Genomic DNA, 12,701 nt, shown 5'->3' with positions numbered 1-12,701 from the left:
GGACAGTCACATTCATTCAGCCCACGTCCTCAGAAGTACCAAATGACAATGTGTGTGTGTCAGGCTCTAGTGATTTGGGAGTGTGTTTGTGTGTCTGTGTGTAAGCTCTCTGTGTGTTTCAGGACTCTTCCTGACCCCCCCTGCTGATGCAGCTGAATCCAGACTATGTTTCCATGAGAACAAAGCTTCTTTTCTGCAGCAGCACAAACCAAACAAAGACGCCATGTTTCCAGAACTCTGTCGTCCATAAATGCTGCTGCTCGGTGACTCTGGGCGGTTTGACACTGGGAGCTGCTGAGTGCCATGCCTCTGCCCCGACGCCGCTCCTCCTTCCTGGGACAGCCGTCCTCTGACCGCCCAGCCGCCACCTCCTGCGGGAGGCTCGGCTCGGCTGTCACCGCTGCTCCTCGTGGAGTCTTTGTGGGCTCTGCTCCCCCAGTAGGCGGTACCTCCAGCCTGGGAACACGCATTTCCCGGCGGGCTTTGGGCATCAGTAGTGTGTTCCTGCAGGGGATGAGGAGCAGCACGGCCCCCGTCCTGCCCCGGGCTGGGGACCAGACTACGGGCCGCGGGACGGTGCTGGGACTGAACAGCTGCCTGATGGAATACAGAGACAAAGTGAGAGCCCTGGAACAGCTGAACCAGCAGCTGGAGGAGCAGATTCGGCTCTGCCTGGACCGCAAAGCCTCCAGTGCTGGAGCTTGGGGGACCCTCCGGAGGGAGTGGGAGGAAGTCTACAGACAGGTGAGGTCAGGGTGAGGGAATGTTACAGAGAGTGGAATGAATGAGAAAAATAGTCCAAGTCCAGGATCAGGACTTCACAGTGGCACTTGGGTCCAATCAGACCTAAATCAGAAACCATCAGAGAAGAGAAGCTGTCCCCTGTAGCTGAGGGTCTATTACAACAGTTATCAGACTAAAAACTACCAGATCCTGGTCCTGAGGAGGACTGATCAATAAACCTGGAATAGTTGAGTTATTCACACTCGTCTGCTTCATCTACAGCAACCCACAACAGTCTCTGTAACACCACTCAGAAACCACGTGTGTACAATTGAGAGTATGTATATGTACATGAGGGGACAGTGTGTGGTTGTGGCTGCTGCCTCCTGCTGGCGGCAAACACACTCAGTTCTGTGTTGTCTGCACAGGTCAGTGAAGCCATCCTGGACAACGCTCGTCTGATGCTGCAGACAGAGAACGTCCAGGCCAATGCTGAGGACTTCAAGGACAGGTCAGAGGTCACGTACACACCAGACTCAACATCCAGATGAAAGAGGGACGAAGGGAGGAGTAACAACTGCCTTCACTTTCAGGTATGAGAACGAGCAGCCATTCAGAAAGGCAGTGGAGGAGGAGATCAGCTCTCTGTACAAAGTCATCGACGACGCCACCTTGACGAAGGCAGAACTTGAGGAACAAATGGAAAACATGAGATCTGAACTCCGCAACCTGGAAAACAACCATGAGCAGGTTGCATTTGAAAAAACACACAATTTAACCTCCTCGAACAACAAAGAATGATGCCAGAGCAAGGGGGTGGAGTCTGTATGGAGCTGTGACTCCATCACTGTTCATTCATTCATTCATTCATCCTCTACCGCTTATCCATTTCATCACAGGCCATGTTTCTTTAAAATGTCCAAATCAATCGCTGGAGAACTGAATTAAATGAACAGCCCCTTTAAAGAGCAGAGGTCATGTTATCTGTCTGTCAATTCAGGACGTTCGAGTCCTCTACAGTCAGATGGCAGGCCGGGAGGTAGATGAGCCCGATGCTCCCATCGAGACCAGTCTGGACCAGATCCTGGACTTCATTAGAAGCCACTGGGAGAAGGTGACAGAGCAGAACCGAGCTGAGACTGACAGCTACCAGCTGGACTGTAAGGTGAGGACTGGTCTCCAGGTATCTCCTCAGGTGTGTGTTCAGGTTTGTGTCTTCAGGTGTGTCCTCCCTTCTGTCCTGCAGGAGGCCCAGTGTGTGAGCCGAATGAGTCCTGAAGAAGAGCAGGTGGAGGCTCTCAAGTCCGAGTGCAGTGAGGCCGGCTGTAAAATCCAGAGTCTTCAGGCTGAGACAGAGTCCATCAGAGCACTGGTGAGATGCCTCCGTCAATGATCTGATCGATCGCTGCCATCAGGAATTGATCAGGATTCCTGCTGTCTCCCTGTAGAAACGTGGTCTGGATAACTCCCTGAGCGACGCTCGCCACTGGCACGACGTGGAGCTGCAGAACCTGGGCTCTGTGGTGGCCAAGCTGGAGGCGGAGCTGTCTGACGTCCGTGGAGAGATAGAACAGCAGCGGCGTGATTACGACACGTTGCTAAGTAACAAGCAGCGTCTGGAGCAGGAGATCGGCATCTACCATGGCATCCTGGATGGAGAGGAGAGCCGCTTCCTGCCCAGTGAGAGGCTGTAAGTCACCACAACATAACAACAACATTAACAACCACACTGGCAGCAAAAATGCTAACAGCAATAACAACACTGTGTTGACAGACTGAACCATGACAGAAAAACATTGAAACCATAAAAGTCAAGAACACCTCACAGGAAGTTGCATCACTGTTACCAGGTCATCTGAGCCTGAACTCTCTCCTATCCAGCCAAAACATGCCATTACCCTTCACTGATCAACAACATGTTACCTGTCCCAGGTGTCCAGGTCTGCACTCAGACCCTGAGGGAGCGGTCCCTTCTGCTGCAAAGTTCCAGACCGACACTCCAGGACCCTGATCCAGACCTGAGGACGAAAGGCCAGCAGAGGATTTTGGATCTTTGTGTTTCTTCAGATGTGGATTCTGGATGAAATGGTCTCTGCTGTGCAGGAAATCAGTAGCGGGGCTGTAATCATGATGCTGTGATGTGTTTCTGGACTGGAGTCTGGATCCAGACCTGCAGCATCAGACATCAGTCAACTTTGATTTATGGTCACCTGTCTGGCAGGGGGAGTAGTTAGTATGACCAAGTCCGAACAGACTGAATCATGGGAAAAACAAAATCTTACAGCTGAAGGTTGTCGCCAGGTCTTTAATATGAAACACTTGACTCTCAGGTTTCCCATCATGCACCTGGAGTTATTTCACAGTTGAAACTCTTAATCGTGATATGAACGGAGCATCAGAGACGTTTCCATTGGTCCCCTTTACCTGTCAGAGGAAGTCACATGGTCAGCTCAAGGATTGAAGGACTTTAAGAGAGCAGGTGTGTAATACCTGTCTCCCTCTGATGACATCACAGCAGGTGTCCATGTGACTTCCTGATCAATAACCTGGTTTGGGTTGATGTGAAGGTTGATGATGATGATGATGATGAGACAATAAAGGAGATTTTATTTCTATCGCCTTAAACTCATTTTATGAGACACAAATGGGTCAATAATGAATAATTAATGACATTAATCAAATAATAAATGGATCCGAAAATTCTCTTTAATGATCCATAAATCTCTCAGGAAGGAAAACATATATTACTCAGAAAAAATAAAGCTACAGCTGATCGATGTTCTTGTACGGAAAATGCAGAGGGACAAACAAATTTCAGTGCTTTAATGTGAAATATTCACCATGATATTAAAAAACTAAAAATTCACTAAATGGTCAATGATCATCTTACCACTTGTTTATTTTTTTAATCATAAATTCATTTTCATTACACTTTATTTATGAAATTGTGATGGAGCAATTCATGCTCAACAGAGGAACTGCTGCCATGACAACTGATTCCATTTTCTCAGTAGGCAGCACTCCCAGCTATGGACAGCTAATGGTAATGGAACCAAAATTAGCTAACTTTTTGGCTAAGTAACTATTTTAGCTAACCACAAGCATACCTAAGCTAGCTGAGAACAGGACATGGAAATGTGGGTTGTAATTTTCAGAGAAAAGTCCTTGCCACAGGAAGTTCAGTGATGACATTTAGTTCTTTCATTCATTCATCTTCTCCTCTTTTTCATTTTTGGGTCACAGGGGATTCTGGAGCCAATCCCAGCTTACTGTGGGCGAGGGGCGGGGTCACCCTGTACAGGTCTCCAGTCCATTACAGAGACAGACAGAGACCAACAACCACTCAGACCTACGGACAATTTAGAGTCACCAATGAACCCAAACATGATGTCTTTGGAAGCCCCAGGCTGGGAACCCAACCCTCCACCTTGTTCTGGGGAACAAAGCTGTCCTGTCGTGCTGCACATGACATTTAGTGATTTAGTGAGTTATATTCAGGTAGTTGTTACTGATAATGAAAGGGTTAAAGATCATTAGTGAATTTGTTAATGTTTCAACATTGATGACATCACTGACTCATTGAGGAGGAGTCTTCAGCTGTTAGAGACACCATGATGATGATGATGAGCAGCTTCATCGTTGCATCTTAATATAGTCTCTGCTGCTCCAGGTTTGAGCTGATCAAACTATTCAATATGACATCACTTCACAAACCAATAAATAAATAATCATCAGCCCAGGGCTGAAACCTTCCACCTCCTCAAAATTTGAACCCCTGTCAAACACTTTGATTATAGATTAGCAATAATCGTCCAGTGCACGTGGTCTCAGAAGATGTATCAGAGTGGTCAACCTGAATCAAGCAGCAGCTTCATTTGTCAGGAAGTTGAGTGACTTCCTCTTGGTTTCAATCAAGGATCAACATATTTTTAATTAGTTTTTCCACATATGTGCTAACAGCACAATGACTAGCTCCTCAGTTTTACCCACAATCCCACAGGGCTGCTGTCAGTGTGCTGGTCTGAACCTAGTCACCATACAGGTGACGCTCAGTCATGCGGCCAGAGGGCACTGTCTCTCGCCTGCAGCCAAAGTAACTTGCCGAAGCTCAGCCTCTCAACCAACCAGTCTAGACTGGCTGAAGGGGGATGCAGCCCACTCCGACCCCCCCTTCATGGTAGGCCATGGGGGCCATGAAGGTCCAACGGTTGGTTTCAGGGTTGTACATCTCCACAGAGCTGAGATTGGACTGTCCATCGTATCCACCCACAGCGTACAGACAACCTGATGTAGACACCAGGGACACCCGGCTACGCCGTGTGCTCATGGCCACCAGAAGGCTCCACTGCCCCGAGGCCGAGCTGAACACCTCTGCCCCACTCAGGAACCCTGACCCGTCATAACCCCCTGCCACATACATGTGGCTTCCCAGAGACGCTGCCCCGTGCCGACAACGTTTGTTCAGCATCGCCATTGCTGGGTGCCACCGGTTGGTGTAATGGTTGTAGTACTCCACCTGTTGGGAGGGTTATAAACAGATACATAAAACTGCATTACCTCGGACTGTTGAATGGTCTGTACTGATCTCTGGACTTGTCTTAGTAAATCCTGGTCTGAGTCAGACTGATCAGATAGTCTCAGTCACTTCGCATTTACTTGACACTACAGGTCTACTGTGGATCTTGGGCCTAAATACAGGCCTATTGTGGCCCCTGGAGTTCCAGGTTCAGACTACCTATCTGTATTAAGTTTTCACTCTGAATGGTTGATGAAACTGACCGTGTTGAAGATCTGTAAACCGTCATGACCGCCCGAGACAAAGATACGTCCATCAAACACTGTCACACCTGCAGCGCTGCGACTGGCACTCATCTCCGCCACCACCGTCCACCTGGACCACAAATGAAGAGACATCATCATCATCACTAAATGTTTAATCTCTGGAGACAAGGATCCTTCAGGACAGTCATATTTCTGGGAGCCAATTCGCATTGTTCCCTGTGACAGCAGGAAGTGACATCACAGCGAAGAATGTGACTCTGATCTGTGTTTTATCATACCACAAAGGCCTCTTGTCCCTAAAAAATCCACCAATTAAAAATGTCTGTCTTGCCTTCGCCTCTGCTGCAAATGAAGACGGACAGAAGGGTTGAAACGGCTGATTTGGATCACTGAGGCTGGTCTCTGACTCACCTGTCGATCTCAGGAGAGTAGCACTCCACTGAGTTCAGAGACGACTTTCCATCATAGCCGCCACAAACATAGATATGCCCATCAACGACGGCTGTTCCCATGGCGCTGTGATTGACAGCAGATGTTAGATTTCGGGTAGTGTGTTGATTCGAGCTGATTTCTTTTCACTAGTATTGATCACCTGCGCTGGCTGTTCATGCTCGACACGCGTGTCCAGCTGTCCATCTCTGGGTTATAAACCTCCACTGTGCTCAGCCGCGATTGGCCGTCAAATCCACCAATGGCGTACAGCAGCCCGTTGACAACGGCCACGCCCACTCTGCTGCGAGCTGTCCTCATTGGCTGACAGCGCTCCCAGAAGTTATCTATTGGATTAAACACTTCAACCACATTTAAGGAGTCACCTGAAAGAGAAGAAAAACCACAACCTGGATCAGCATCGGATCCAGCACCGGGAGCCCGGGCCAACAGGTGAACACGGTACCTGAGCTGTTGAGTCCTCCCACAGCGTAGATAAGGCCAGTGATGGATGAGCAGCACCTTTGCCTGGTTTTAAAGATGGGGAGGTGTGGTCGCCGCTCCGGCATTAGGTGGAAATCTTTGGCTTCATCCACCAGGTCCCTGACAGGAAACAGGAAGCTCAGCTGAGACTGGTCGACATTTTTCACAGAGGAAGGTCAACAGGTATGGGAAACCACTTGGGTTATTGTTAGTCAAAAGGCTGGAGTCTGACCTGCATTTATGGCAGCAGCGTACAAGCTCATCCTGTTGTACCCGGTCTGACAGGAACTGAGGTCGACATAGAGGAAGTCTAATCTTTGACAGGAGCTCTGGCAACAGAGCTTCCCTATGGTCCCGGTCGTGATGGACCCAGGCCAGAACTGCCTCAAACACCTGCACAGGTCAAGAAAGTTGTTAGCATGAGGTTGTTATGTTGTGTTCCTTTTTACTTGGAACGTAGAAATAAAAACTCGGGAAAGTGAAATATATTTATCATTCAAGTCAGACTCCCAAGCTGGAAACTCAAGCGAGAGCCTGCAGTCTGCATTGGTTGATTTGATGTCACAAAATGTCACTCAAAATGGAGATGCACAAACTGAGCAGTCCACAATTCTTTTAATAGATTTGAACACTCAGGTCATGTTTGTGTTGTGAAATTTGCTGTCTGTTGGATTTGTGATTTATAAAATATTAGCAAACTGGGTAGCTCAATCAGCTATTTGAACCTGCAGTAAATATCAGGCTTGCTCTACATATGATGTTCCTCAATATCATAATTCTCCCTCCAAATGTTGCTGTGCTCACATAGCTCTGCACGTTTGACAAAGAAAAACCTAACCAGCATCACTGATGAGGACCTTCCCGTTTAAGTGATGCACACTTTACCCACCACTCCACTGCGCCAAGACAAGTTTCAGTGTTGTAACTACAAACAAGCATTTATTTAGGCAAATTTTAAACTCAAGGACAAAAAAAATATGAAAACAAAAAAAATAAATAAAATAAAAATCAGACGTCTACTCATTTCTTACTACCGAGTCTTGATATCAGTGGCCGCAAAAACATTTTTTCGGAGAATAGCTATTGTTGACTTCCCCACTCATAAAGAGTTTGAAACCCCTCCCCCATCACCTTAAAAGAAAATGTGCTCTAATTGGCTGGGGGAAAAATAAATAAATAAATATTTTGACTGGCTTTCTTTCCAACTAGGCATCTAGTTTCTATTTAGTTTTTTCTCACTTCGTTTCCATCAACTTTTGATGAATACATTTTCATGACAAATGAAAATCAGACATCTGCTTGTTTCTTTCATAGTGCTCCAGCATCCCCCGCGACCCGGAAACGGAAAAGCGGATGGATGGATGGAAAGAAGATAGATGGATGAAAATCAGCCGCTCACCTGTTCCTCTGCCTTAACATTGAGCTCATCACAGCCAACCAGTTCCAGCACTTCCTCCGTCCTCAGGCCCAGGAACTCTTCTGAAAGGGAGACCTCCACAAAGTGCTGGTGGAGGTAGCTGTTAGCTGAGTCGTACAGAGTTGTACACATCATGGTCTCCGCAAACTGACGCACGCCTAGGCAGTTCTTCGGATGTAACCTGAGCCCCCAGACCGGACCAGGACCAGGACCAGGACACGGTCAGGGTGGAGGTTCGGATCAAATGAGATGAGATGAGATCATGAGATTCAGATCGTTTCAGAGTCAGGTGCTTAAAACTGCTGAACCTGGACTTCAGGTACTTCACATCTCAACAGGAAGCACCTGATGAAGTTATGTGACTCCAAATCCAGATCTGGACTGTGAGGACCAGGTCCAGCAGTCCAGATCTGGACCAGGTTTGGTTCTGGTCTCAGGTGAACTCACTGACCTCTCCTGGAGGAAGGAGCAGCAGGCATCTTTGACATTCTGCAACTGCAGGAAGCTTGAGCCAATCAGGAGAGACTGGACGTTCTGCTGGTCAATCGCAACATGGCCACTGTACGCAAAGTTAATGAGAGCCTCCAGAGCGCTGTGGGTAGAAGGACTTGTTAAACTGAGTGGATATTGGTGGTAGGGGTGGGAATCTTTTACTATCCCACAATTCGATTCTGATTTTGGGACTACGATTCAATTTAAAATCGCTTTGATTCATAAGGATTTATGTTTCAATCTATAGGTGTGCACTCCAGAATGACAAATGGAGACATTAAAGTGTCTTTTTCACATTTGTTGAGTTTTAAACATTTATCCATGTTTAGATGGAATTGTTGCATAAAAGCAATATCACATATTGCTTAAGTAATAAAAATAAGTATCTCTTTATAAAAAAATTATAAAGTTAAACACAGTTTCCTCATTTTGCTAACCTTGCACACTGAAGTCCATGTCAAGCTCAGTCTTCCCAGGCATTCAGTAATAAGGGCCCTATAAAATCCGCCATCACGAAAAAACTGAATTCATCAGTTAAAAACGAAATAACATGGAACCACCTGACATTTTGCATTAAAAGATTTTTTGTTTTCTTTTCCCGGAATAAAAAAGAATGTATCTGTCAGGAAAATGCTCCGAGGGGTGGGTCACTAATAATGCACACCCCCCTTCCCATGAATGAATGAATAATTAATGAATGTGGTGACTTGAGCTTAGTGGGCGTGGTTCAATTCCCAGCACCTGAACATGTTAATTGGTGACGTGGTGTAGATGTATGTGGTGACCTGAGCAGCAGTGGGTAAGGCTGTCACCCCGCAATAAGAAGGATGCAGTTTGATTGCCGGTAGGGGCACTTGAACATGTCAAAGTTGATTAGTTAATTGGTGACAAGTTTCGGGCTGGACTACAGCAAGGAATGGTAACCCCCTAGACCAGACCAGACCACACTAAACCGGTGATGGCACCCTTCCAGAGTCTAGAGACTAGATGAGACACCAGACCGGCCCCATCAAGAGATTGCCTACCCCCCAAAGACTAGAGTGGACCCCGGTCTTTCTTTTCTTTTCTTTTCTTTTTTTTCCCTCCTGGAATAAAAAGGAACATATCTGTCTGGAAAATTCTCTGAAGGGACATTAAAGCATCGAGATTTTCAGTTATAACAGAAAAAATGTCTATATTTCATTACTTAAAACAGTCTCAGTGTTAAATTTATGTAAAATTCTAAAAACAGAATTCTCAAAAATTAAAAACTATAAATAAATAAATAAATAAATAAATAAAACAAATATGGAAAAAAATTAAACAGATTTTATAGGACTCTGGTTAAAAACAAAATGAGTCCAAATCTTTGCCTTAAAAACCCCCGAAAGCCAAAAATTGAGTTTTTCAAATTATTAACATGTCTATGTAGTGTTTGGGTTCTGCTAAAAGACATTTCAGCTGCGAAGTCTCGAGTGCACACCATAATTGAACATTTTAGATTTGAAAATGGAATTTCAAAACCAGATCTGAAAAAGTTGGATTCAGTTTTTTAGCTGCTCAGTTGTATTTCATACGTCACAAATCCTAGCAACCAATCCCGTGGATTTTCTTTCCCAGTTCATTTACATAATATATACAAAGACTGGAATGCGGGAGCAACATAAAACAGACAGCGATGGCAAACGCTTGCTCTGTATTTAGGTGTGGAGAGGCTAATCGTGATACCAGCCTTCATCTTTTACCAAGGGATCATACTGCAGGAGAAATGTTTGCAATTTATTTGGAATGATGTCCCCGAAAATGTTCCGGCTACAGGGCGGGTGTGCAGAAAGCATTTTAAGGACAGTTGCTTCTTGAACCTGGAGAAAAAACGGATGGGTTTCGCCACGAAGCTCATCTTGAAGCATGATACTTTTCAGCGTTCTTCCTGGTGTTGCCACAGCACCGCTGTTGCCTAGCAACCCAGATCAGGCAGTGGGCGGGTGCATGTTTGATATATTTGCATACTCATGAATATTCATAAAAACTGGATTTTTCAATTAGGGAGAAATAGTGGACATGTTTTAAGCCTCTTTGAGAGCTTTTTTTAAGCAATTTTGTGGGAAGGCAATTTCAATCAAAAAAAAAAAAATCATAGCAGAGCATTTTTTACACATTTAACATTTTTGGGTAAGGGGGTCTTTAAACAAGGACGGTGCCAGGTGAATCTCTCTTTCCTCCATTATTGTAGTTTCCGCCTTGTTTTGGTGCTTACCGCGCACGCGTATGTTCCAGAACTGGCTCTGTGGTGATGTCAGGATGTCCCGCATACAAAATGGAGGCAGACAGCCTGCGGATTTGTTTTTTTTTTTTGTTTTTTTTTTAAGTGAGTTTGAATCGTAGTAAATGAGAATCGCGATTCTCATATGAATCGATTTTTTCACACACCCTAATGTGTGGACTGGTCTCAGGCTGGTGTGTTCAACCTGCACTGGTCCGGTTACCTGGGGTCCATGCCCTGCATCAGGATTTCGTCTTGTTTACATTCCACCATGTCATTGGTGAACATGGCATGGAAATACGGGATGGAAGCTGCAAGGACGATTCTGTGAGCGCTGAACTTGTGATCGCCGACCTGCAAGGAGGACAACAAGATGTCAATATTGATCTCACCTGAACAGCTGTACCTGCAAGTTTCCCTCCATTAGGTCCTGACTCGGCAGGTCTGGGGATGAGACTTTAAGAGGATCAGCTCAGACACCAGGTCTCAGGGCTGATCCACAAGGGGGAGGGGTCTCCTCGTTTGCCTGTTTGACCTGTTACCATGACGACCTGTCAACACGAACACAGTTGTTCATACAGATGTTCAACATCGTCATAAACACCGAAGATGCTGATGCTTCATGCTACCGGAGCAGGACTGTATTAGTCTTGGTCTTTCGATCCGGACAAACAGTCCAGTCCGGGCTTCCTGCTGCCTGGCTTCAGTACTCCTCGACATCTGCTCTGTTGTCCAATTCTTCCATACAGCCTGTGACGTAACAAGCCGTAGTAACGTGGCTGTGAGGTCATAACCACAACAAAGTCCCCGCTGTTAGCATCATTAGCTCTGCCTCAGCTAGCTTCCCTCTGGTGGACTGCTAGCCTTTAGCCGGCATGTTGAGCTAACCTCAGCGGCGTCGAGTCTTACCTTGAGCGTGACATCACAGAGTTTCCCCTGACGTCGGATCTCCTCCATGACGACATAGCCTCGTGCTGGCAAATCCTGCACTGAGAAATGAACTAAATCCTCGAGCTCTTCGCAGAAAACGTCTCCCATCGTCAGCATGAACGGCGGAGCGGCACGATCTGGCCCAAACGAGCCACCGTACAGCTCGGAGTGTGACGTCACGCTGACGGAAATACTAAGAGGAACTACCCTTCACAATAAAAGTCTCATCATCAATAAATGTCAACATTTATTATCTGAATTTCCCAAATGACCTAGGGGGACAGAGTACACAACTTCACTACTTGAGTGAAAGTACAGATACGCCTTCTCAAATATTACTCCAATTGAAGTAAAAGTAGCTTCGTCAAAATATTACTTAAGTAAAAGTACAAAAGTATTTGCTTGAAAAAATTCTTAAGTATAAAAAAATAAGAGGACATACAGGAAAGTAGCTTTATTGTCATAATACATTACACTGGGATTTTGCTACAGATATCAAATTATAGCTCAAACTACCTTCAGTTAAAGAGGCCCTACAAGAGCCGGTCTCTGGTCTCTGGAGGCGTTTGTTCCAGTCCAGAGGTCTCCAGCTCCGGTCCTGCATGTTTTAGATGGTTCCTGCTCCAACACACCTGATTCAAATGATCAGCTCGTCATCAAGCACTGCTGAGGTCTGATCAGGAGTCACTCATTTGAATCAGGTGTGTTGGAGCAGGAAACATCCAGGACTGAATTTGGAGACCTCTGGTCCAGTCTCGTCTGTACAAAACATATTTTCTATGAGCACAATAAACAGTCTCAAACTCCGGGAGGTCCGGTCTCTGCTGGTTGTGCGGTCTCTGCTATTCACCTTGATTAACAGACTGTCCTGTGTGCTCCATGTCTAGTTCCTCCTCTGCCTCCTTTTACTTACTTTACTTCTTGTCATAGATGCAGGATGACGGAAAAATGGATGCGAGAGTTAGTGAGTTAGAGTCGCAGCTCCGAACTTTGGCTAGCCCAGCTAAGCTATTGTAGCTCGTTTCACTTTAGCTAGGCTCGTTGACGCTGGTAACCATGGTAACTAGTAGTCCGGGCTAATTTGGCACACAGGAGAGGTGGAGTAGGTGAACACATGGACCGGCTTTATTCAAACATCACACTGACTATAAAGCTTACAGCAGCTACAGCACCGTTCAGAGAGGGACAAACTCGCTTCTTTGC

The 12,701-nt window shown here is 46.0% G+C and overlaps 2 protein-coding genes across 3 annotated transcripts; one reads left to right on the top strand and one right to left on the bottom strand.

Moving 5' to 3' along the window:
• Positions 1–112: 112 nt before the first annotated feature.
• bfsp2 (beaded filament structural protein 2, phakinin) lies at positions 113–3,516 on the top strand. The gene is made up of 7 exons (XM_029525412.1): positions 113–744; positions 1,152–1,234; positions 1,317–1,473; positions 1,724–1,888; positions 1,970–2,095; positions 2,172–2,413; positions 2,656–3,516. The coding sequence occupies exons 1-7, from the start codon at positions 304–306 to the stop codon at positions 2,732–2,734; spliced, it is 1,293 nt and encodes a 430-aa protein (XP_029381272.1). The 5' UTR covers positions 113–303; the 3' UTR covers positions 2,735–3,516.
• An 81-nt stretch (positions 3,517–3,597) lies between these two features.
• Positions 3,598–11,666, bottom strand: klhl18 (kelch-like family member 18). 2 transcript variants are annotated; one of them, XM_029525410.1, is made up of 10 exons: positions 11,478–11,666; positions 10,792–10,922; positions 8,286–8,426; positions 7,817–8,015; positions 6,650–6,810; positions 6,401–6,537; positions 6,098–6,320; positions 5,917–6,021; positions 5,503–5,614; positions 3,598–5,239 (listed from the first exon to the last, which is right to left on the bottom strand). In XM_029525410.1, exons 1-10 carry the CDS (start codon positions 11,613–11,615, stop codon positions 4,853–4,855), a joined length of 1,734 nt encoding a protein of 577 aa, XP_029381270.1. In that variant the 5' UTR covers positions 11,616–11,666; the 3' UTR covers positions 3,598–4,852. The 2 variants fall into 2 exon arrangements, with proteins under 2 accessions (XP_029381270.1, XP_029381271.1); XM_029525411.1 differs by lacking the exon at positions 10,792–10,922 and adding an exon at positions 10,961–11,119 and having other exon boundaries at positions 11,478–11,604.
• Positions 11,667–12,701: the final 1,035 nt, after the last annotated feature.

This window comes from Echeneis naucrates, chromosome 17, assembly GCF_900963305.1.
Source record: "Echeneis naucrates chromosome 17, fEcheNa1.1, whole genome shotgun sequence".
NCBI lineage: Eukaryota > Metazoa > Chordata > Actinopteri > Carangiformes > Echeneidae > Echeneis > Echeneis naucrates.
The sequence above is the reverse complement of the archived record's forward strand: the minus strand, read 5'-3'. Positions and strand labels throughout refer to the sequence as shown.